Raw genomic sequence first — 26,391 nt, 5'->3', positions numbered from 1 at the left:
GCCAAGGAGTGAAAATTGTGACAGTCACTCAGATCATTTTGAACAGTGCCAATAAATTCCACCAAATGCTACTGGCAATAATTACAGCACGTCAGTGAGAAACGTGGTCTTTTTCTGTCAGCATCCGTCTTGGCCTGCGAGCCATGATGGTGACTGAGAAGGGGCACAGGTAGCTTTCCCCACAGAAACCACATAGGCTTCTGCTGATGGGAGCAATGAAGGAGCTGAAGGGCTTCTCTCCCCCGACATGTCTGGAACAGAGTGCGGGGGACTGAGGAAGAACCACCTAGACCGGACTGCACAGCAGTCCCCTGCTCCCCAAATTAGGCGAGTGGTTGATGACAGGCCATCACTTTGTGATTAGCAGGGGGTTCTGCTGGGAAAAACACAACCTGCTGTGTTTAACAAAAGGAAAGCTCTTTCGTGAGAAGGTGAAGTCCTGAGAGCCATTGAAGGAGTCTCCTCTTCCTGCGGTCACAGCATCCCCAAGCCTACTGAGATTTTAGGTTCAACCACGAGACTGCCTTTTACACGGCAGGACCAGGTAGTCACATCAAAGGGAAGAAGAAGAAGACCACGGGCAAAGCAGCTGCTTGAACCAAGTTAAAAAAAAAAAGAATAAGCTAAGAAGAGCTGCAGAATGGCGAGAAGAGGCAGAGACGCATAGGAGGGACAGGACGGGTGGAGGGAGTCGGGGAGGGAGGGGAGGGAGGAGAAAGCTGAGCGCGGACGTCAGGAACCACAGCTCCGGAGGAGTCTGCCAGAGGCACTGGGGAGCATGGGGTGCTCGGAATAATTATTAAAATCCGCGTGTGTCTGCGCCATCCTGTGGGTGTGGCGCAGAGCGGAGTGTAAACTCTAGCGGGGCTGGAGTGAACATTGGATTAGCGGCAGCCGCCTGCCAGCCTGCCCGAGAAGTGCGGGGACCGCAGCACGCCACCGGCACCATGGCCTCGTCTCAGGGGAAGAGCGAGCTGAAATTCGCCGACTGGATGGCAACTCTTCCGGAGAGCATCCACAGCATCCCTCTCACCAATTTGGCCATCCCAGGTAGGCGCGCAGCAGAGGCGCTCCCGGTGCCCGTTCCACCTGCCCCGCCCTGCTTTATCTGCCACTGGGTACTAAGTTGCCACAGTGCCCTTGGGAGGGAAACTCATCCCCAGAGGTGGATCTCGGGCCACGAGAGCGAGCCCTAGGAGCCTCTGGCCTCCTGGCCTTTTCCAAACCTCTGGGGACTGTGGCTCGGAGAGTCAAGGTGACTGCTTCTCCGCTGGGCTTTGGAAGCAGGCTGGGTCAGAGGGCTGGGGCAGGGAGAAGCCTTGGCTCTAGGTTGGCGCCTGGTGTCTCCTCCTCAGTTTTCTCTGCAGATTTAGACTGGGCGGGGGGCATCTAGGTCTGTGGGGCGACCACGCGCGCTGTCCTAAGGGCTCAGCGCCAGCATGTAGACCTCCGACTCCATCCCTATCACGGAATCTAGAAGATTTGGTAGATTTCTCGGTAAAACCTACCTGAGTCATTTATATTTGTCCCCAGTCTCCTTTAAAGAGACAACGCGCTTCCCCTAGAGTGATGAAAGTTGAAGAACCGGCAGCGGCGTGATCGATGCCCTTCACCTAGGACCTGCAGGGGGCGAGGGGCGGAGGGCGCCGAATTGTAGTCTGTGTGGACCCGGAGGGCCTGGCTGGGTGGCCTGACCGATGGCCACCGTCTGGTTGCCATCCCAGCGCTGTTAGCAACAAGCCCTTGCGGACTATGGGTTTGATGCTCCGGGCAGAGCCGGGCAGGGGAACCTGCGTGAGCAGCGGCGGAGGGGTGGGATTACCAGGCACACCGTGGGGAGATGATTCCGCCTTGTCCAGACCGCCCAGGAGAAAGAAAGCCTGGCAGAGCCAGGCAGAGGCAGGAGGCATCCACAGGCTCCAGCATGGCGCGCGCGCGCGACTCGGACCAGAGACGGGGCAGCTTTCTGGGGCGTATGCGCGCAGTAGCCCCTACCTAGCTCAGGTGCACAGGATGTGGGGAGGACGTTTCAGGACAGTGTACCATGGTGGCAGCTGGGGAGATATACCCATACTTCCTCACCGATTTGACTTTTCACTTGGGCCGAGGGGGTAGACGCCTAACCCTTCTAGGACCCGGCTGCAGGAAAAGCACTCAGGGACCGGTGGTCCCCTCCTTGCCCCTAGCTGAGCCTGGTTATCAAGTTCAGCCTTGCCTTCTCCCTCCTCTAGATTCGCCCAATCTAGCGCCCTTTTTCAGCCACGGGGTTTGGTGGTGGTGGTGGTGGGGGGCAGCGATATTTTTTTAAGAAGCAAAAGAAAGGTTCTCTTAAAACGGTGTGGTGGTGAGTAGAGGGAAGAGGGGGCTGGATGGATGGGGGCAACGTTGGGGGGGGGAAATGGGAGCATCTGTGAAAGTGTCAACAATGAAAATAAAGATTAGAAAAATCTCCCCCCCCCCCGGGGGGGGGGCTTTAACCAGCAGTGCTGGAATTGATCAGTAATGCAAATCAAGGGCCACCAGTCGGATCTGGCAGCTCTAACAGGCACAGGCCACACTCGGAGCTGCGACTTGGAAGGGAAGAAGAGTTTGTTTTCTTTTTGCTCTGCTTCAAAAAGTAGCTTCCCAAGAGCCCAGGTGTCTCCAAGGAAAAGAACAAGCCAGCTTCCCCATTCGGTAGTACCTGGGTGAGCCTGGGGATTGCTCTTTTGAAGGAGATGAGAGAAAATACACAACTTGCTTGGCAAAATGCCACTCTCTCTTCCGCGGGCGTTCCTACCCTCTTTTCTCTGCTGGTTTTCCACGTTACTTTCACATGGCCTCACCTGTACACAGAGGAGGCAGGAGAGACTCTGACACTAGGCTGCTGATTTGCGACTCTCCAGAGACACAGGGAGGGTAAAAGCCTCAGTTCCCATGGCTGGTTCTGGGAGACATGATGACACCCTGTCTGAACCTCTTACATGTCTGTGGTACCTCGCGTTCCAGAGCCGTAGTGTGCGTACCAGATCACATAGTCCTTCCTCCCGCCTCACGAAGCAGGCATTGCTGGCACTGTTACCTCCATTTCACAAACGTGAAAATTGCAGCTCGGTGAGAGCAAATGACCTAGTATCAGTTCAGGGATCTGACCCCTACAGTGAACCTTTGGGAAGAGCTCCTAGGAAATTTGGAGCACAACGCTTTGGCCTTCGCACCTGGGTAATCCAGCAGCAACAAGTGCTGACCCAGTTGAAAGGGACAAGGAAATGTGTGCACTGGCAGGAACAGGGCAATTTTCCTGTTCTCCCCACGGGACGCACTGAAAGCCTGAGGTCAGAGACTTCGACACTCTCGTAGACTTAGACGTAAGGATGATGGCACTGGATGCGGCGGAAATTTCTTCCGCTTTCCCAGCCCCTATTAGTATGATACTCCAAATGGATCTCTGCAAGGCTTCCCATTCTCACCCCCGATACTTCTGAGAAATAAAACTATTTCTCTGAGTCTGTACCCCCCAAATCCCCCATGATTCTGTCATGCAGATTTGATAGGTCCATACATATAAAACCAGGTCTGAAAATGGGCTGTGGTGCTTTTCTGCATTACTCAACTATGAGAATTTTGGGAGGAAAAAAAGACATTCAAGCTGCCATAGTCAGGAAAGACTAATTGGAGACTATTAAACACTAATGGAATAATCGCCTTAAAATCATGCTAATAGCTTCCTGGCTGCTACGTGTTTACTTGGCCAGTTGCTACAGCGTGAATTAAGTAATTAGCTCCACCATTTAGAACCACTCCTGATACGCCACACAAGTGCTCCCTTGGAAGGGCGCTGCTCCTCCCTGGTCCTCCAAGCGTCAAGTTTTCACAGGTGGCACAGCTGGAGAGTGAAGAGCTGCCTCCTTACAAGGCCACCCACGCGGGGCAGCTAAGCCAGGTGACAGCAGAGCCAGTGCTCAGAACGGTCTGCAGGTGTGCGACACTCCCCAGCAGCCGTGCGCCTCTGGCTTCCAGACGTTCCTCAGCATCTGCATCGTGCCTGTTTTCAGAACCAGAGCTCTCAGCCACTGTTCTGCATCGAAACGGCCTCCTCGTTTGGTGCTGACTGGCCTAAGGAATGAAATTAAAGTCGGTCCTCGTAGTTTTCTCGTAGGGATCTTTCAAAGGAATGGTGCTACCAGGACATGTGGACAGGTCCTCAGATTTCGGCCTTGTTTGTCATTTTTTTTCTTCTCTCTGGTGACACCAGACTAGGTTTTCATTCGTACATGTTTGCTTAACTAGACCCTGGTGTTCTGGGTCACCACGAGCAGGTGAGAGGGTAAACGGGATGGAAGCAGGGAGACAAAGTACAAGATGCAAGTGCAGGGGAGTCTGATGATTTCTGGTGAGTCAAAGGGGTTTCTGGCATCACTGACACAGTCTTGAACGCTGTGATCACGGTGGCCACAGAACCATTGTAAAGAGATCTATAATGGGGGTGAGCCAGGTGCTGTTTAATCTGGATAAAGTGTTGGCAGTCTGGGCCTGTGACAGGGCGTCACGCCGCCGAAAACCTCAATGATCGGGAAGGGTTTAGATTCCACAGGAGAGAGCTGCCATGCATTTTCTGATCTGTGGTGAAAGTCTCCTTCCCATAGCATAGCCCATTGACCATGTGATAGTAGAAGATTGGCCAAAATCTCGTGAGACTGGAACCCCAGAGAGAGTGCATGTTTCCTTGAGGTTGGAAGGGTTTTGTAAGCAGGAGGTGACTGCCAGTGGACCCATGAGCAGGACTCAGGCAACGGGAGGCCCCTCATACCCTCCCCTGTTTTTGGAGTGTTTGCTCTGCCCACATTCCCACCACAGGTGCCATTTTCAAGGTCACAGCCTTGCAAGAGCAATGTGCTGTTGAGGCCACCTGGATGGTGCACATGAGTAAACCCAGCGAAGACCTCTGTACAAACTTTTAGGGGTCTGGCAGGCTAGTGGGGGGATCTCATCTCGCGCCCCGGAGGGAAGCCTTGTCTGTGAGTTCCCTTGCTGGTTAAAGCTGCCACCTACCAATTGCATACGATCTGGAATGCCTTGCCTCTTCCTTTGATCTCTCCTTGCCCTCTGGGTACCGTGGTCAATTTGTGAGCCAACATTTGAACAGGAATTCTTGGTTATACTTTACATAGGCACAGAGAAGTGCTTGGGGAATCAATAATCGTACCTGTCTGTTTTCCTCATTTCTTACAGACAATGCCAACACCCATGAAAAAGAACAGTTTTGCTTGGGGAAATGAGTTGTGCCCACAGCCATGCAGCTCTGACCTCTGTGTTCTTGTGCTGGCTTTCACTCATTTTTAATTTCTTCCCTGAAAACAATCTCTCCTTGTTGCCGGTGCCCCTGGAACCAACTGTCTTCCTCCTTTTCCTTGTAATTCACTATTTCTGCTTTGACTGGGGCGGGACCATCTACCGAAAGAATCTGGGACTGGGTATAATGCACAGATTTGTTTTTTAAAGCCAGGTTTTTTTTTTCATCTTTTAAATTAAGATGGTTATATAGAAGTTAATCTTTCCAAGCAACTGATAAGCAACAATATTATTAAGGATGAATATCTTTCTTGTGTTGCCTTTCCAATCTCCAGTTTTGTTTTTGATTTTGCTAAAGAGAAAAAGAAATAAAGAATGTCAAGAACATAATTCATTCTACTCGGACTTTTTCTTGAACAGTAAAACTGATTCACCAATTATTTATAGTCAATATAAGATGACGTGTATGTCATTTTAGACTTCATGAAGTGTTTTCTCACGTGTACATGTGCTTTTCACACATTCTATTCATCATCTAAGGCAGCAGTTTTGAAACTTTTTCATCTCATGGCGCATATAAACTAATTATAATTTCAATTTATTCACACCGATGGCTATCATTGTGTTGGCTGTTGTCATTTTTTTTCATTTGACACTCTAAGGGAAAAGCCATCAGTGCCCTAGACTAAATAGTCAGGTTTTGCATGTTTCAAAAAGCTGGTGGCACACGTTTTTTGAAACATGCAAATTCGCCAATCAGAAGGCTTGCTACTCACGGGCGGTCTGGGGACCAGCAGCCTGGGAACTGGGTAGAAATGCAGCCCCTCAGCTGCCTCCCCTCAGGCCTATTCAATCATAGTCCGCACCTTAGCAAGACCGCCAGGTGATTTATACACACATTTACATTTGAGAACCGCTGCTGTGGGGCATCTCTCAGGGGTTCCTTTATGTAAGTGATAGAGCCAAATTTAAATGTGCATCTCTGACCAAGGATGAGTGTTCAAATTCGCAATCAGGCTTCCAAGAGCAGAACCCCCTATTTACTCAAGGCTAATGGCCCAGATTGGGAACATTTCTGATAACCGATGTTGCAGTTCATCATGCTCCTTGAACAATAGATGGGACTTAATTGCTACTCAAGTGTTCAAATGAGGTCCTGTGATAAATGTAAAACCCTTCCCTTCATTTCCTTAAAGTCCTGCTGCTCATTGACATCGGCCATCAGCAGCACTTAAAATCACTCCATCTGGTGATGCTAGTGGTCACTAATGACAATTTAGGAAACGTCTCCGCATTGGTTCTTTGTCCATTTGGGCCTGTCCCTTGTCATGTTACAGGCCCAGCTACCTATGTTATGTCTGTAGGTTACAGATTCATTCAACTTATCTACATGCTGGAACTTCTTGATATTGCTCTTGAGTAAAAGAAACGTCGTGTAGGCAAAAATTAATAATAGGCAGCATCAGAAAGCCGTCAAAAACAAAGGGATATAGTACATTGATTTTTGATAGAAAGAAAATGATCAATCTTGTTTGTACTGGCTAACCACGCCTCGTTTACTTGAAGTGTGGTGTACCTGGAATGGAAACACACATAATGTAGTTGTAGCTCGTTTGAATTTTAGATGTTTGGCATAATCAATGTTCTAAAATCACTAAAATAAAAAAAAAACACCATTTGAAATTGCTAAAATGCATGCCACCATATTTGTATGTTAAAAACCCACGTGCTTTCCTCATAGGAAAGTGTCTCATGTTATTTCTGAGACTTTATTTTTTTCTTACTTAATTCCATCCAACACCACCCAATCAAAGTGCAAAGAGGAGGACTAAAACTGTTGAGCGCCATACATCAGTGACAACAACAGGGAATATTCATGAGGAAGACTAACAAAGGAAGACATGGGGACGCAGAAGATAGTGTTCTCTAAACCCTGCCAGCCCGAAGGTGAAATCAGAGTCAGTTTCGATGCCTCCCAGCCTCCTCCTTAATGGACTTCTAGAAATAGTTCTAGAAATCTCCAGATACATTCTTCAGTCTTTTTGAAGCCAACTGTGGGGGCTACCACATGGTGTCTGCCATTTTCCTTCTTTCTTGATTTGGTGGTTACTTTCGCTGCTCTGACCCACAGAGGACCTGAGCTTCTGTAGTTTTGCACCCCAAAGACTGTCGCTGCCGGCAGTCCCACCAGGGCCTGTGCTGGGTCTGCAGAGGCCCCACCCTGGGGTGTTCCCATGTAACAGAGCCGTGGGTTCCACTGTGGTCCAAAGCCCCTCACCGTGGAAACTGCTGCCACCCCTACTCCTGCAGCCCTCACTGCTGCCACCACTAAGGGTGACAACCCAAAGGGTGCCAACACTGCCAGACACTTTAATTTCTGCGTGGTATAGATGCCAACCAAAGAGCTCTTGGAGTTAATAGTGATTCTTGTGTCACTGGCCCCTTGCTCTAAGACTCAAGTATGAAATTGTGAGGGCTGGGCAGAGGACAACATGTAGGATGGATTTGATTCTTGTGTCACTGGCCCCTTGCTCTAAGACTCAAGTATGAAATTGTGAGGGCTGGGCAGAGGACAACATGTAGGATGGATTTGATTCTGTACTCTGCATCAGTCTCAGTGTTAGCCCTCTCACTCTCTGTATGTGTGTTGACTTTCTCTTAAGAGAACAACTTTTCCAAGAAGCTTCTTGATTTTTCTATAAGCAAACCTCTGGTGGGTGCGACCTAATTAATCATTCCCCCAGACAGGTCCAGAAGGAGGAATATAGCTGGGGTCCATATTATTCCCAGTGAGCAGCCTGGGACAACGTAAATAGGGACAAAAATATGATATATTTAAAATTAATAGCCCCATTGTTTTAAAGCACATTAGTAGAGTAATTGCGTTGAGCCTTCAAGAAAAGATTAAATTTTATGTGCACATGTACACATATACGCACATGTTAATTATTGTTGCTTCAAAGTGTCAACTCTGTTAATTTGGAAATTTCACCAATTACTACCAATGAGGCTATCCTCTTACCCATAAACATTAGCTTTTTGAAACCAGAGAACATGTCACCTTGAGAACTCCTACATCTCAGATCATGAGACTTGATAGCCTCAAGAATCTCATATATTATCTCCTTGTCTGCATAGGATTAGGGTCAATCTCAAAAGATTGGAGACCAGAAAGGTATCAAAATCGTATATACCAGAAGGCAGGGGAGAAAGTGAGAGAGAAATTTGTCGTGGTTCAGACAGAACTCTGCCACCAGCCACTTTCTATAGCACCATATGCCTTTATTATGCTCTATTAAGAGAGGAAACTGGGTCAGGAAGAGGGGCAGGAGGAGATTGTTAAACATCCTTGGGAATTAGCCAGGATTAGTCACCTCCGGAGATCAGGTGCTGAGACAGATGGCCCATTGATTGGGTAGACGTGCTCTTGTTGTGTTCCTGTATTTCATTTCTCATCCTGGGTGTGGACAGCTCTTACCCCCTTGGTCTTCAAGACCAGCTAGGAATTATGTTTCACATAGAATTCTTCCTATGAATTAGTGTCTATGAAGCAGGCATGTTTATCCTTAGACAACATTATAAAGGATGGTTGTGCTTCTTCCCTTACTTGGAGAATTTGTATTTCATGAAGGAAAATACACGGTGATGAATGGTAATCTAGTTGCCTGCTAGGCTTTCCTGGAACCCCCTCTGGCTTGTTGTGTGGTGAAGAAGTAGATGTACTTGAAGGAGTTCTGATGGGTGAATGGGAACTTATCTCAATGCATGTCCCAGGTCATACTCTCCTGTTGCCATGTGGAAGAGGAAGAGGAGGAGGGGACAGAGGAGGGGAAGGAGGAAAAGGCAGAGGAAGAGGAGAAGAGGAAGACCAGGACTGTCCTAGCATAGTTAGCCCTAACCACATTCCTGCCATAAACTGCCCTTAGCTTTTCTCAGAAAAGAAATGTGGTTGGGATGTAAAGATCCTGCCTTAAAAGTTGCTGGAAGGGTTATGGACTTACGGCTATAAGAGGGCATGGGGGAGGTGGGGACTGGTTGAAAGGAATAGTCAAAAAACGTATATGCATGACCCACGGACATGAGCAACAGTGGAGGGATTGGCTGTGGAAATGGAGAGTGGGCTGGGAGGAGGGGGACAAAGGGGAGGGGAATTGGGACAACTGTAATAGCATAAACAATAAAATACTTAAATTAAAAAATTAACAAATGTAAATTAAAACAAAGAAAGTTGGTAGAAGGGAAGACTGCAAAACTGAAAATTCGTTCAGTCTTTAGCATTAGAGTCCTACCTTTGAAAATGTCCCCAGTTCTCTGGTCTTGCTCTTTCCTCTTCTACTTACCTGGAAAAACCGCAACTCAGTTAAACTCAGAGAACTCCAGTGGCTAAACACTTCCGAAAAGGTTATACAACCTAAATGCCTTGGACTCGCTAGAAATTTCTGACCAGGAATCTTACTGCACATCCCTAGTAAGGTTATAGTCTTATTCTCTGAGATAACACTTTGGTATTTCTTTTTGCTCCTTAAGTCACCTCACCTTTTATTTTGTATAAAAAATAGATGCAGACAAGAAGTTTTTCTTTTTCTTCCTTAATTCACCAACTCCCCTGCCCCTCACACATCTTCTTCTGCTTTTTTTTAATGAGGTAAGAGGAAGAGGTGGGCCTGTTTATACCCAAACCCAGCTTCTCCTCTGTGGTCTGGATCCCATTCTTTCAGATCTGAAAGTTTACTCCGAAATGTACCCCCTCTCTCTCCTGCATCATGTACTCTATCTCTACTGGGTCATTTTAATCAGTGCACAAACATATGTTATTATCCCTCCTTTCAAAAAAATTCTCCTCCCTTTGACTGCACACTGCCTCTCCATGCATTGCACCATTTCTCTGATTTTCGCAGAAATAGCTCCTCTGTCTCCAGGTTTTTGTTTTCTTTTCAATCCCTAGCCCATACTAATTATATTATTTCCTCACCATTGCACTAAAATTGTTTTTATCAAGGTTGCCAATGATCTATATTTTGCCAAAAATAAAGGCTAATCATTATCTTACTTGACCTTTCAGCATCATTTGATGTGGCTGACCACACTTCTCTTTTTGAAACATGGCCTTCTTTTGCCTCCTTAATGCACTTTTTGTTTATTATGGTAAAAAATGCTTAACATGAGATTAACCACCTTCACAATTTTTTAAGTGGATGGCATTGTTCACTGTAAGCACAACGGCAGCATACAGCAGATCCCTAGAACTTTCCATCTTGGATGACTTTGAAGTTCATAACCATTCAATAGCAACTTGTCATTTTCCTTTCCTACCAGCTCCTGGCAACACACCCTTCTACTTTCTGGTTGGATAAACTTGACTACTTTAGATTCCTTATACAATAGTAGAATTATATAGAATTTGTCCTTCTGTGATGGGCTTAGTATCTTCACGTTTAATCCATGTTGTAGCATGAAACAGTTTCCTTTTATTCCCCACAGATAAATACTATTCCGTAAAAACTTAAAACAACAAAATAGGAATAAATTTATCCTTGGATGTAAAAGATCTGTACACTGAAAACTATAAGGCTTTGATGAAAGACATTGAAAAAGACATGAATATATGGAAAGATGCCTCATGTTTATGGATCAGAAGAATTAGTGTTGTTAAAATATTCATATTACCCAAAGCCACTTATAAATTCAATGCAATCCCTATCAAAATTCTAATGACAGTTTACACAGAAATAGAAGAAACAATCCTGAATTTTGTATGAAATCACAAAATAACCCGAATAGCCAAAAAATTTTGAAAAAAGAACAAACCTGAAGCACCACAATTCTTGATTTTGAACTATATTACAAATCAACAGTAATCAAAACGGTGTGCTACTGGCATAAAAACAGGTACATTGACCAATGGAACAAGACCAAGAATCTAAGGGGGCCGAGATTGCTCAGTGGGGATAAGATAGTCTTTTCAGTAAATGGTGTTGGGAAACCTGGTTATTCACATGTAAAAGAGTGAAATTGGATCCCTAGCTTTTCCCATACACAAAAATCAGCTCAAAATGGATTTACTTAATATAGACGTAAAACTATAAAACACTTAGAAGAAAACATAGGGAAAAACCTTCTGAATATGGCTTTGACAATGACTTGTTGGGTATGACACCAAAAGCCCAGCAATGAAAGCGTGAGTAAGTGGGACTACTTCAAACTAAAGTTCTGTACAGCAAAATAAATACATAAACAAATAAACATCAACAAAATTAAAAGGCCCTCTAAAGAATGGTAGAAAATATTTGCAAACCAAATATCTGATGAGTTCATTTCCAAAATCTCTAAGAAACTCGTACAACTTAATACCAAAAACTAAGTAATAATAGTCTGATTAAAAAATTGGCAGGGAGGACCTGAGTAGACATGTTCCAGTGAACATATACGAATGACCAATAAGTACGTGAGAAGATGCTCAAAATCACTAATCAGGAAAGTGCAAATCGAAACCACAATGCGATATCATCTCTTTGTAAGGAGAAAAGACTTGTTTCAATGCCATATTTTTACTTGAGAATCATAGAGGTGAAAAGCTGGAAAAAAACAGGTATCACCTCACATGTATTAGATAGTTATTATAAAAAGACATAACCAACCTGGTTGTAGATTCTGGGGGCCTCTCAAACCTCCTCTGGACTTGTGCCCGAGGATTCCTGATTAGAAGGATTTGCTAGTTATTTTTTCAGGGTCTTATAGCCGCTCACTCCCTGCGGTGTCTGCCATCAGGCTACCCATCTATTTTTTGTCCTCAGCAGCTCCCAGGTGTCTAATGCCAGGTCTTATCAGGGCCCCAAGACAGGCAAGACAACAGCCAGTTTCCTCAGGCAGGCCCCCCTGAAGAGCGAGAATGCTGGGCAATACTCTTCTCCCCCAACCCCACCCCTGAGGCACAGGCTGCCCAGCTGTGCTGGCCTCAGTCTGTGGCACTGCAGGTCCCCTGGAGAAGTGGAATGCCCCCCGTCTCTATGTTCCCAGTGCTGCAGTCACGTAGCGTATGCTTGATTTCATCTGTGCTGAGACAGGCAAGCCAGAAGCCAGTTCCTCGGGCAGCAAAGCCCCCGCCCCCTTCACAGGCACAACGTTGGAAGTATGGCTCAATCTTTTTACCCTAAAAGAGAAGCTGGGAGTTGGGAGTTTCCTCTAAACTTGGTGACACTGTGTCAGGGGGAAAAGCTTTGGTGAGATCGTGCCACAGAAATCGCCTCTCCGCTTCCTTGCAGCAGGTTTCAAACTTGTGTGGGTGCAGGCGCCTCTGAACTGGTTCCAGGATTTCTCATCCAGGGAGTGGTTCCTGTGTTGTTGCATCCGTGACGGAGGAAGACGGGTCTGGGGCTTTCTGTCCTGCCATCTTGCTGATGTCCCTCATTACTGAACTGTCTCAGTTTCCAGACTTCCCTGGTTGTTTCTTTTGGGGCATCGTTGCTAGGTGTGTTTCTTTTTCTTTAAAGAAATGTTGGAGTACCCAGGGCTCAGGCCATGATCCCCTTGTTTATATAGTTTCCCCTTGGGTGACAATATCTCAACCAATGGCTTGCCAGAATATCTCTATGCTAATGGCTCCCAAGTCTGTATCACTAGTCAGGCCTGTCCGATGGACTCTGCCCTCCTGTGTCTCATTGCCTCCCCATGGGTTGCATTTGGATGCTGTATAGAAACAGGAGATTTAACAGGACCCCCAAAGAACTACTGGGTTCACCATCCATTGCCAAGTTTTTTCCTAATCAAGTTTTCCTTATCTAAGTATTTTGCATCATTGCCCATCAGTCTTCAAGCCCAAATCCTTGGAGCAATTCCTCATTTCTTTTTCCCCCCTTGCACCCCCAAACCACTCTACAGGTAGGTCCCGTTGAATCTTCCTTCAAAATGTATCCTAAATCCTCTTATTTCTCACTGAATCAATGTTACAATCCCAACCTAGTCACTCATCCCCCACTTGATTTACTCCAAAGCCTCCCCACCAGTTTCCCTGCCCTCATTTTTGCCTCTCTATACAGTGTATCTTTCAAAAGCATGAGTCAGGTACATCGTTCTCTAGTTCAAAACCCTCTGCGTTTACTTAGTAAAATGACTGGAGCCCACCTATCTCTCCGACCTCAACTCCGCCCACCCTTGCCTTACTCCCTTATCGAGGCCACCTCTGGCTCTCACACCCGCCAGGTTTTGTTTTACAGGTTTACTTGGATCTCCCTCCAGACTGTCACCAGTGGGTCCACTCCTCCTTCTGGCCTCTAGTCTGATGCCTTCTCCCCAGGAGACACTCCCGGACTGTGCTGACGGGGAAGTTTACCTCCCTCCTCACCACTCTGTCCACTAGTTGTTTCGTTTGTCTTCTTCAGAGTGTTGGAGCAGCAACAATGAACTATTGTATTCATTTATGTGTTTATTTCTGTCAGCTGAGCGGAATATGAGTGCCTGGAGAGCAGGACCTTGTCCGAATCTTTTCTGGTGCCCAGAATCTGTCTGGCCTATAGTCATTTTTTAAAACATATAATTTGTTGACTAACAAAGGACAAAGCCAGTCTAGAGGGACTTTGATCTGACTCAGAGACTGTTCTTCTATTCACTTGAAAACTAGGCAACCCAAAGAAAGTATTCAAATCAGCTCCATTGACCAAAAACAAATTAATTTCAGCAAAGGGATTATCTGCGGGAACTTTGATGAAGAGTAAACTGGACCCGATGTTTTTTGAAAGAGACACATGACAATTGAATGAAAGGAAATAGGAATTTGTTTTTATATGGTAGTTTTCAGTCTTTATGACAGAATGTGTTCAACCAATTTTTTATGGTATCTTTGTTGATATACTTAATGCTTATTGATCATAATAAAACCTTTGAAGAAATATCAGATTGGATTGTGCCTTCAGGAAAAAGTAATGATGCTATCTTAATACTGCGTTGGTTTTTAAGATGTATATCTAAGTATTAATGAGTTGATAATTCAAGTGTGATCTGTATACTGACTTAACCAAATATAGTAATAATATTCAACCTAACAATTATATTAAATAATCCTTTATGATATTGTTAGCCTCTATAAAGGAATATGTGAAATTCTATTAAAATACAACAAAAGTAAACATGATGGCCAAAAGGCAAAAAAAAAAAAAAGAGGACTTTTGTTCGGAACTAATGTAATAGATTTAAAATGACATTTACCAAAGGTGTTTAAGAACTGGCATCAATTCCAGAAATGTGTCAGCACTGCTGAAGTCAAGGGAGGGCTGAGGCTGCAAGGCGAACAAAGCACAACATCTCTCCTTGCTGTGCTGGGAGCCAGTTCAAGGAAGGGCCAGGCCGTCGGCTGGGGCAGAGAATGTGAAGTGAATGGATGATGGAAGGAAATGAGCCCTCCCTACTCCAGGCGGAGGANTAACAATTATATTAAATAATCCTTTATGATATTGTTAGCCTCTATAAAGGAATATGTGAAATTCTATTAAAATACAACAAAAGTAAACATAATGGCCAAAAGGCAAAAAAAAAAAAAAAAAAGAGGACTTTTGTTCGGAACTAATGTAATAGATTTAAAATGACATTTACCAAAGGTGTTTAAGAACTGGCATCAATTCCAGAAATGTGTCAGCACTGCTGAAGTCAAGGGAGGGCTGAGGCTGCAAGGCGAACAAAGCACAACATCTCTCTTTGCTGTGCTGGGAGCCAGTTCAAGGAAGGGCCAGGCCGTCGGCTGGGGCAGAGAATGTGAAGTGAACGGATGATGGAAGGAAATGAGCCCTCCCTACTCCAGGCGGAGGAGGCATGGTTTGAAAATGTAGGCTCTGGTTCCAAGTTCCTAGGTTTGAAGCCTGTCTTCGCCATTCATCGGCTCTGTGACTTGGGGGGAATTACTGAAATCTCTCTGTGCTTCAGTTTCCTCAGCTACAACATGGGGATAATAATAGCACTTCTCAGGTTGTGGTGAGGATTACATGGGACACACGTGACATGCTGAGCCGAGGACCTGGCATCCGCTGTTCATATTTTATTCGTGATTTTCGATCAGGGTGAATAATCTTCTGTAGGAAAGCGAGAAGACGGGAAGCAAACGTGTTTTCAAACGTGTTCAAGCTTTCGTGCTAAGGCACAATATATCTCCAGGTACTAAGGGAAAAAAAACTGATAAAATATCACAGAACCAAACAGCCATTTCTAGAAATTGTAAAAACTGAGGTGTAGAGAAATGTAACTGGCACAAGGTTCAAAACAGGAAAAACGGACACGAGTGACTTTATAAGGAGATACATGAATGGTTTTGTGGGCACCTCAAAAAGGAAGTGATAGGAATCCGCATCCCGGGTAAGGGACCCCTTTATATTGTGAAGAGGACACCAGATGTTCTTGGAAGGTACAAGGACCCAGTCTTAGCCCTGGATCTGCAGACGAGTCTTGGGCAAGTCACTCAGCTTCACTGGGTCTCTTGTCACATCTGAAAACCTGCCCAGCAGTGGGTGTTGTGGACGATATGGTTTGAGCCAGGCTCTGCTATTTACTTGCTGACTCAGGGGAGCCAAACAAACAAACAAACAAACAAATGCAAAAATAGCCCTCTCTGGGTTACAACTTGCCCAGCTCTGAAGTGGAGATGGCAGGACCAACCTCACAGCCTTTGTCGTGAGACCTCAATAGGGTAATATATGGAGTATACCCATCACAGAGTGGGGATCAATAAAGGTAGCTCTTTTCGTCATTTGTCGTATCTGAGTAGGCTCATTTACTTTGCTAGCAGGGTGTCTGGCAAAGCCTACCTTGTTTTCTTCCTCTCTAAGCACCCCCCTTTTTTTACCTACCTTCCATTAAAGCCTCTTGACCTTTCTCCCTTCGATTTTCAGGCTCCAGAACCAGCCCGACCACAGCCAGGGCATGTGAAGAGGGCTGTTCCAACAGCTCCCTTTCTGTGTCCAGCACGTGGCTTCTCTGGGTGTGGACAGTGGGCTGCTGGGAGACAGCTGGCCACGAGGAGCCCAGAGAGGGAAACAGACCCTGCTCTTGGTGGAGAAGATGTTGGCCAGGCAGACGCAGTGATTGGGAGAATGTCCATGTTCAGACGGGATGGTGAACAGCAATAGTTCTGGTCCAGCAGAGGGAACAGGGTCCATTAAATGGGCAGAGATCCTAGGAAATCACAAGCAGATCTCCCAGAAACACAGGGGACCTTCAGCCGTATTGCACTTCCTTGTCTGCAGGTTACTTGGCCAGGTCTGAGCTTTGGACACCACTTTAGGTGACTGGACTTTTCTCTCTAAGATTAAGTTCTTCAGCCCCAGACTGTACCCACATCCTAACCGGAGAAAGGTTCTGTGTGATTCCTCTTGCTCAATCCCAGAATGCCTTGCACCTGACGACTGCTCTCTCACTGTGATTTATGAGAACACTCCCATTTGTAACAAAACTGTTTCATTAGGTAATAAAGCCAAAGTTAAAAATGATTTATAATCATGAAGACTGATTGGAGCTATTTTCATGAGCTTTAACAAGAGTAAAAAAAAAATTGAAATATCAGCTATGTAAGAGGATGTCAACAGAAACCTGGCTTAAGTGTGGTTTGCAAGAAGAAGACCCCAGGCCCAGCCCCCTGTCCCCCTCCCAGGGCTGCCTGGAAGGAAGGTAGTGGGGATGGGGTGGTGTGTGTGCACTTGGCTTGCATTGCCAGGCAGAGTTAGTGAGCAAGGCGTGTCATTGCCTGGCCATCCCTGTGCTGGGCACAGCCATCTGCAACACAGCGCTCAGTTCTAGGCTTCAGACTTTCACAGAGACTTCGGAAAGCTGCAATCAGTGTGCTGGCGGGAGAGAGCCAGGGATTGGGAGTTCTGGGGAAGACTCTGCCAGCCATTGACTCTGGAGTTTCTGGAAGCCAAATCTCACGGGAATAATGCTGCCTCTCTTCAGACACATGAAAGAGGTTTCTGGACTTCTGCATTAAAGCAACCAAAAATAGAATTTAAAGAGCTGAAGGTTTTGATAAAACTCAAAGAAAGGAAAACCTTTTTTCACTGTAATTTTAGAGCGTATTCACCATCTCTAGTAGGTGTGTAAAAAGAGTCTCCAAACATCTTTATTGACATAGAGTTTGAGTCTGGAGACCTCTAAGGCCTTTTCTGGTTCGAAGCTATTATGGGTCTTGGGCGTGTTTTCTGTGTGGAAATGGGGACAGGAATAGAACCTGTCTCCGTATGATCACTGTGCAAACGAAATGGGATCATTGGTGTGAAATATTTAGCATTGTGCCTGACACTTACTAAATTCTCTATGAATAAGTTATATAAAATTTCGTAATGAATTCTTGACAGACTGAATAAATCAAATCTTCTCACCTATCACCACTGCTCCCTTACCTGTTTGGCTCCTGTAGTGTGCTTTTGGTCTTTTACTTTCATTTTTTAAAAAATAAGGTTTTGCTTAGGTTGTTTAATTGCCTCGAGGGACTTAGCAATCTTTTTTAGGAGGCGGGATATGGACTGAAAACGGCCCATATACAGCAGAAACAAGGGCTGTTTTCATTTAGGGCCCGAATATTATTTCCCAGGCTGTTAGAGTGAGGAGAGTATTTTGGCATATCAGCAGATGGCAATTCTTTTTCTCTGTGTCGGTGTGACTGTGGAGACCCACTTCCTGTGACAGGGGTTGCTCAGCATCCTGGCTGTGACCAGTCCATCACCCACCCACAACTTAGAGTCCTGTGGGGCTTTCCTGGAGTCAAGGTGCCCGAATGACTCTATGCGCAAAGTTCCTGAATGAGATGCAACAACCCTGAGCTGAATTTTTTGAAGAATGTTGTTCTTCCTCAGGCCAGCTTACTGTTCAGACGTTTCATTATGTCAGCGGACAGTTCATCTGAGGGCCATTTCAATGATTTAACGGGGTTCATTATAGTGTTTGGCAACAGTATTTGACTATTAAATGTTGATAGAATGAAAGATGGGGAAGAGAAAGAAGTGCTGCACTCAGAGCCTAGAAATAAATGTAAGAACAGACACTTTGTAAAAAAAAGTTGCTAAAAAATACAGGTGTGCGATTCCTGGAGACAGTGATTTAAACACGGCTCATCTACTTCGGCCTCAATCATCTGGGGAATGTGAATGTAAATATTTTAGAATACTGAGTGTGTGTCTGTGTGTGTGTGTGTTAGAACCTAAGTCACACACTTTATTAGTATCAAGAATTAACCTTACCAATCAACCGGATTCGAAGCCCCGGAAATCATACACAGGGAACCGGCTTCCCACCCCTCTCCCCCAGTTAAGAGGGTATCACCATTTGGGGTGGTAGCTGGCCCAGTAGACTCCTAGGATGAGCAAACCACACAACCCCTTTTATTTCTGTTTTCCCACCTATTAGATGGTGCTACCCATAACTGCTTTCTACAGCTAGAAAGATAATAATAATTGCTTTCTCAAAAGGAGAGGAATTCTGTGCATTCGGAGCCTTTACAAAGTAGGTATGCCAATACCAGGATCGGACCATTTGATTTTGTGTTTATGGTGCTGATAGTATTTTGGAGAAAGGAAGGTGAGGAGTGGTGGTCAAAAGGTACATACCACACATGACTACTAATTTAAACAAAACAATAAAAGCTTTTACTTCCGAAATATGTGTTCTAATTGAGAAATCATTTTTCAATATTTCAGTAGTGTTATATGTATACATTTAAAAATAATTTATTTTTTAAAATTGTGGTAAAATATACTCAATATAAGCATTTACCATTTTTTAAAAGATTTTATTTATTTATCTTTAGAGGGGAAGGGAAGGAGAGAGGGAGAGAAATGTCAATGTATGATTGCCTCTTGTGTGTCCCCTGCTGGGAACTGGCCTGCAACCCGGGCATGGGCCCTGACTGGGAATCGAACCACGGTTGTTTGGTTCACAGGCCCGCAGTCAATCCACGGAGCTGCACCAGCCAGGGCTTTACCCTTTTAACCATTGTTCAATGAAAAGTTCAGTGGCATTAAGAACATCTGGACTGTTGTGCAGCCATCACCGCCCTCCATCTATGGGACAGCTTTCACCTCACAAAAATGAAACCTGTACGTACTGAATGATAACATTTAAAAATTACTCTTGAAATAATTTTGTCTTTCACCTGCAAAACACTTTCGATATTACAAAGACATAGTAGATGCAGTATATATTTTATCTTGCCCATGCATCAACAGTCTTAAGAAGGATGGGGACCCAAGGCTCAGAGACACTTGGTGCAGCTTGCTGCCATCAGAGGAGCAGGACAGGAGCCGAGGACATGCTTGGCTAGGCCAGTATTCGTTCCTGCTTAATTCCATTGCTAGGAACTCCTCTGTTTCCCCTGGTCTCTCAGGTGACTAGGATTACTTTTCTTTGATTGTGCTAACTATTATGCATACTTGCTTTCCAAGTTCTCTCTCTCTCTTTTTTTTAAGATTTGATTTATTTATTTTTAAGATTTTATTTATTTATTTATTTATCTTTAGAGGGGAAGGAGAGAGGAAGAGAAACATCAATGTATGGTTGCCTTTCATGCATCCCCTGCTGGGAGTTGGCCTGCAGGGAACCGACCTGCAACGCAGGCATGTGCCCTGACTGGGAATCGAACCGCAATACTCTGGTTTGCAAGCCCATGCTCAATCCACTGAGCGACACCAGCCAGGGCTGATTTATTTATTTTTAGAGAGAGGAGGAGGGAGGGAGAAAGAGAGGGAGAGAAACATCGATGTGGAAGAGAAATATTATCAGTTGTCTCTTGCAGGCCTCCAACTGGGGACCAGGCTGCAACCAGGCACGTGGGAATCTGTTGACCTTTCACTTTGCAGGATGACGCCCAGCCCGCTGAGCCACACTAGTCAGGGCCTAGGTTCTCTTTGAATGCCTGGCATTTGAGATTCCTGTTTTTCTTTTTCTGATGGGATCATATCAGGTTCACTTTGAGATCCCTTATGCTTTGGATGGTAGATACAGACACCGATCTAGAATAGTCAAGCTGCTAGAATCAGAGAGTGGAAATGGGGGTAGCCTGGGGCTGGTGGGAGCGCAGGGGAACGAGGGAGTTGCTGAATGTGCAGGGTTCAGCTTTGCACGATAACAGTGCTCTGGAGACCTGCTGCCCAAAATATGAATACACTTCACACATTGAACTGTGTGCTTACAAGTGATTAAGGTGGTTCAGTTTTTTGTCGTATGTTGGGTTTTTGTTGCATCTTTTTTATTTTTACCACAAATAAAATAGAAAAAGAACTGGCCCCACCAGATTGATTTATGATTTTTGAACATAGATTTATGGTTTTTGACATAAGCACCTAGAGGCAGGATTTCTGTAGTGTTTGTGATTCTTTGAGGCTCTCACTTGAAGGAAGAGCTGCTTCTTTAGCTTTGCTCTCAGCTATAAGGCCAGTCTTGTTTTGCCCTGTTCTTATTCATTCATGATCTTACTCACTGAAGATTAGTGTGATATCACTAATGTATTTTGTCCTCTTAAGTGTCCTTCTGGTAAGGGTTAATGAAATAATATATGGGAAGCTTTCAAATTGCTGATATGGAAAACACCTTCTGGGGTTGTAAACATTTAGGATTCACTTTGCCCACAGTTACCTCCCAAGAACATTTTTTCTTGGATGGAGTTGGTGGCCCCATATTACAACTTAGATAAGATCAGAATTCATTCATTCATTTAGAAATTACATGCTAAACACTAAATATATTGTATTTCGGGTTGTCCTAGGGCTGGAAATGGATGTAAAACAGCTAGCTTAGTCAATTGCAGCTGGTAGTAGGAAGGAAACCACAAAACAACTGCAGAAAAATAACCCTCTGGAAGAATTCACCTGTGTCAGGGGCTCATGTTGATTTTTATGGAAACATGAGCTCCCCGTCAAAACAAGCCCTTGTGCATGACTTCGGTTTTCATTCACATTACAATTTACAATGTGGGCAAGAGGTTGGGCCCTGTCACATGTTCCCAAAGGCACTCTTCAGGCATTGTCCCTGTGGCTTGGGACCTGAATAACCAGTTAAATGGTGAAAATGGCACTGTTTATTTTAGATAGTCCTCAGAATCCAGATGAAGTCCCTGCTTTTCCATATTCCCTGGGATGTTTCTGTGGGCTCACTTCCTGTCCTTTCTGCAGGAAGTCGGGAGAGGAGAGGGGGCTGTGGCTGAAGTGCCCACCCCAGAAGCCTCCCCGCCCTGCGACCTGCCTCTGGCCTTGTTCCACACACGGCTTCGTTTCTCTGATAGTCTCCTTCCAGGCCCGGTGACCTTTGCATGCAATCAAAGTGCTCTTTGTTTGCCTGGGTCCTCAACTTCAGCCCTGAAGCAGGGAGCTAAGGAAAGGAAGTGTGTCTTCTTCTGCCTGGTCTTTTTAGAAACTGTTGATCTAGTGGAGAGCACTTGTTCAATAGCAGGGTCCCCCGGAACCTTCTGCAGAAGTTTGAAGGAGGTTGTTTCAGAGGTGATGGGGAGGGAATGTTACTCCGTATGTGTGATTCTGAAAGCACAGCCTGACTCATGCCCATTCTGCTGGAGAACAATCCCCCCCCCCCCCCCCCCACCGCCCCCCCCCCCCCCCCCCCCCGCCCCAGAAGCGTGGCTGCAGAGTTTTAGGGAGAGATCACAGCAATGTTGCGGGGAAGATCAGACCATTATCTAGGGACCGCCTCCTGAGAGGCACCTGCATACACGGTCTCTAATCCTTGGAACAGCCCTGTGCTGTCAATGTTATTCCCCTTTTACAGATGCGCAGCCAGAGCAGTGAANCAGGAAGATCCGACCATTATCTAGGGACCGCCTCCTGAGAGGCACCTGCATACACGGTCTCTAACTCTTGGAACAGCCCTGTGCTGTCAATGTTATTCCCCTTTTACAGATGCGCAGCCAGAGCAGTGAAATACTTGGGCTCATAGAGGTGTTAGGCGATGGAGACAGTTGCTAAGTTTCGTAGTCTGGGGCTTTTTAAAAAATTAGATATTGTATACCAAAAAAACCCCCAAACAAAAAAACTCCTGGGTCTTGAATAGCAGTATTCATGATTTTTCTAGGGTTTCCTTTATGACAATTATAAATTCTATTTTTCTCTGTTCTAATTTACTTAAATATAAGTAAACATACACTCTGAGCCCTTTTTAGCAATAATCAGTATTCATGTAGTCTCATTTTTAACTTACTTTTCCATTATGCTATAAGTTTAAAAATGGACCTAGGTGTTTTCTCAAATCCTCAAACAAGTAAAACAGCAAACCTAATGGCACTTAAATTTAGCAGCAGTGAGACAAAGTTCGCTCTATCTCTTAAACTGCCAACTATGGGTTTTTCCCCCTTGGCACCATACCCTTGCTGAAAGATGCCATCGTGCTGCTTTCTGTCACACAGGAAAAAGCAAGGGTCACAGATGAGAAGAATGTTCAGTGCAGCTCCATCAACCTCCCAAGCGCCAGAAGGAAAGTTCAAGTCCCAGCGTCTGTCTGAAAGCACACTGCTGTGTGGGGAAGCTCGGGGGCCTCCCGATGGGCGTCGTGTTGGTCCCTGATCCAGCGTTTTGCTTTTGATTGCTTTTTGATCGAGAGTTTAAAACCTTTCCCAGAATATTGCTTTTAGGGGATTTTTCTGGGCTAATGCTTGGGCAAAAAATCATTTTTATTCTTGCTAAAAGGAATCTTTTTTTTTTAAACCAAATTCAGAATAGAAGATGACAAAGCTTTTAGCTCCTGTCTCTCTAAAATGGTTTGATTTTATGGTGGTATTTGCTGACAATAATAACAAATGCATTTCCCAAACTTTAGGACAATACTCGAATAGAATATTAAATGAAAGGAATTAATTTTGCTAGATTTGTTTTTCCATTTAAAAAGCGCATCACATGGAACCAATGTTTAATGATTGCTTTCTGTATTGTAGGCAGTGTGTTAGATACTTTGGCAAATATTGGCTGATGTCTGTATGTAATTAATTCATGGGGAGTCATTTTTTTTAATTATAGAATTCGTCCCTTTACGATCATGATTAATTGCAACTATTTTAATTTAAAACACTTTTTAAAGGAACTTTCTCTCTGCAGAGTACTGAGAACCCATATAACTTGATCGTTTTATTGATATTATATTATTGTTATTAGCATCAGTATTGAACTAAGTATCATACAGGGGTATTTGGAAGAAGCTATTGGAATGTGTAAGTTGTGTGTGCAAAAATTCTCTAAACTGACATCTATGTTTTTAAGTTTTTGTAGTTGATCGTTACAGTTTTCCTGCAAATAAAATATTTTTAAATTTAAATATAGTTGATATACAATAGTTTTTTATTGTGATAAAACATACTCAATGCAAAATTTAGCCCTTTAACTATTTTTTTCTTTTTTTAAAATTGTTGTTCAAGTACATTTGTCTCCATTTTTCCCCACCACTCCCTTTCACCCCAGCCATTTCTGCTCCCACCCTTGACCCTACCCCCGTTTGGCTTTGTCCATGTGTCCTTTATACATGTTCCTTGACCACCCTTCCCGCTTTTCCCCTCATTACTCCCTCCCACCTCCTCTCTGGTCAGTGTGTTCTTAATTGAAATTAAGTAACCATTTTTAAGTGTATAATGTATGGCATCGAGTGCATTCACCCTCAGTGCACCCATCTCCACCCTCCCTCTCCAGGACTTTCATCTTCCTCAGCTGAAACTCCATAGCCATTAAACGCGAACCCTCCACTCCTCCTCCCCACCCCCTTCCCTAGCAACTGCTGTTCCTCTTTTTGTCTCTACAGATTTGACTACTCTGTGTCCCTCGTCTAAGTAGACTCATGCAGTATTTGTACCCTTGTGACTGGCTTATTTCACTTAGCCTAGAGTTATTCAGGGTCATCTGTGTTGTATGTAGCACATGTCAGAATTTCCCCCCTCTTTATGGCTGCATGACAGTTGCCTTGCATGTCAGACCACCTTTTCTTGCCCCACTCAGTAGCTGACAGACACATGTTGCTCCCACCCGTGGGCCCTCGCGAACCAAGCTGCTGTGAACATGCGCGCCGGATATCTGTTCGGGTCCCTACTTTCATTTCTTCTGAGTGTATTCCCAGAAGTGGAATCGCTGGCTGCTGGTGTTTCTTGATAGTCAGTTTTTGGGGGGAACCTAGTTGTTACAGTTTTGAGCTCTCTTCTCTTCTGCCACATCTTTGTCCTGGTAGTGTGCCTGCCTTCTGGAAACTTTCCCTACCGAGGTATACCTCTTTAGCTGAAGAGGAATTTAGCTAAGTTGATTATAATTGTGCCTAGAAGTAAATAAACTCTGAGGGACATTTAATGAAGGTATTAACTTTAAACTGTAAATTTTATCGCATGTATTTTAATACTAAAAGCTTTTCAAATTTTGTGTATACATAATTCAAAGTGTTGTTGATAGTGTTTTAGATAAGTAAGATCAGAGGAGTGGTATCTTCTAGATAAGTAATATATTATAGTTATTTGAATTAAGATTCCTTAGTCTAGATATTAACTGTGTGATTATATGTTCTGGTAATGGACCAAACACTGGATTATATTCACAGCAGAACTTTTTTTTGAAACTCTCTGAGTTGTTGTTAGTTATAGTCGCTTCTTTTGTATCCAGGTCAGTCCCTTCGAGTGGTTTTAGATGAGCGTGTGAAAATACTGAGCCGGGACCTTGAGTATAAAATGCAAATATAAGCCTTCGAGCACCTGCCAAAAAAGAGAACAAAGGAGAGTTTACTGATGGTACAATTGGCCTTAATAACAGCCAACAACTTCACTCATAATCAACAAATAACATGGCCAGAAGAAAAGGGGATGTATTCAGTTTGTTATGATAATTCCGTGTTAGGTCTTTAGCCAGGATATGTGCGAGGCATCCGAAGAGAACTTCTCAGTGGTCTTGGTCCTTTCCCCCAGGCTTTTGGGGGATCACCAGTACTGCTGCAGCATTTCGGCAAAGTGACTTCCCTGACTCTGCTGTTCCTAGGCAGGCCAAACTGCCCAGCTGACTCTGGTGCCTGCCACGGCAGCCCTGCCGGGACTTTCTTTTTTCTTTTTTTCTTTTAGATATATTTTATTGATTATACCATTACAGCTGTTCTATTCCCCCCCTTCATTCCCCTCCACCCGCACACTCCCTCCCCCACCATTCTCCCCCCCTTAGTTTATAACCACGTGTCTCAAGTTCTTTAGATTCTATATTTCCCCCACTATTCTTGCCCTCCCCCTATCTATTTTCTACCTACCATCTATGCTATTTTCTGTGCCTTCTCCCCCTCTCACCCCCCTGTTTCTAACCCTCCATGTGTTCTTCATTTCTATGGTTCCACTCCTGATCTAGCTGTCCTCTTGGTTTGCTTTTGTTCTAGGTGTGGTTGTTAATACCTGTGTGTTTGCTGTCCTTTCACTGTTAATATTTTTCATCTTCTTTTCCTTATATAAGTCCCTTTAGCATTTCATATAATAAGGGCTTGGTGATGATGAACTCCTTGAACTTGACCTTATCTGAGAAGCACTTTATCTGTCCTTCCATTCTAAATGAAAGTTTGTTTCGTCTTGGGTCCTGTCTTTCTTTCTTCACTCCCACTTCTGCCCTGGGGCCGTATTTCCGTCAGTGTCTGGATCCTGACCCATTTGGCTTTGTCTCCTGTGTCCACTTGCCTGTTAAAACACAGAACTCTGCAAAACAAAATAGGACCTTTGTAAAAACAAAAGCTGACATAGAGAAGACTTCCGTCCCTGAACTGGGGAAGCTACTTTATTGATGCTTAGTAGCAGCAGATCAATGTACCCTCCCTCCCCTTCCACTCCTCCTCCTCCTCTTCCTCCTCCTCCTTCTTCCCTTCCCTCCCTCCTTCCTTCCCTGTCATTCAGTCAATCAGCATTTACCTTATAAGACATTAGGCACTGGTAGATTCTGTGCCAACAACAAAAAGTAAGATAGCCTCTACCCTTAAGTAGTTCATTTTTTTTTGGAATAAGTGTGCATGGTAAAAAATAATAACAATATGCATGAACAAAACAAAAGTGGAGATCTGCCCTGCTTCTCTGCGATATATAGGTCCTAGGGGGAGTGGGCAGGGAAGATTTACCACAAGGGGTAATCCTAAGGTTGTGTCTCAAAGAATTAGTTTCCTAGG

The 26,391-nt window shown here is 44.6% G+C and overlaps 1 protein-coding gene across 1 annotated transcript in view; it reads left to right on the top strand.

Annotated features, from left to right (window-relative positions):
• The first annotated feature begins 753 nt into the window (after positions 1-753).
• PLCXD3 (phosphatidylinositol specific phospholipase C X domain containing 3) overlaps positions 754-26,391 on the top strand; it is a 147,312-nt gene continuing 121,674 nt past the window's right edge. Inside the window, exon 1 of the mRNA XM_037063234.1 lies at positions 754-1,050. Coding sequence (XP_036919129.1) covers positions 948-1,050 — 103 coding nt within the window. The 5' untranslated portion in view covers positions 754-947. The remainder of the gene's footprint in view (positions 1,051-26,391) is intronic.

This window comes from Sturnira hondurensis, unplaced genomic scaffold (genome assembly GCF_014824575.4).
Source record: "Sturnira hondurensis isolate 20B ecotype Veracruz unplaced genomic scaffold, ASM1482457v3 Scaffold0014384, whole genome shotgun sequence".
NCBI lineage: Eukaryota > Metazoa > Chordata > Mammalia > Chiroptera > Phyllostomidae > Sturnira > Sturnira hondurensis.
Note: the sequence above shows the minus strand (reverse complement) of the source record. Positions and strands in the feature narration are given on the sequence as shown.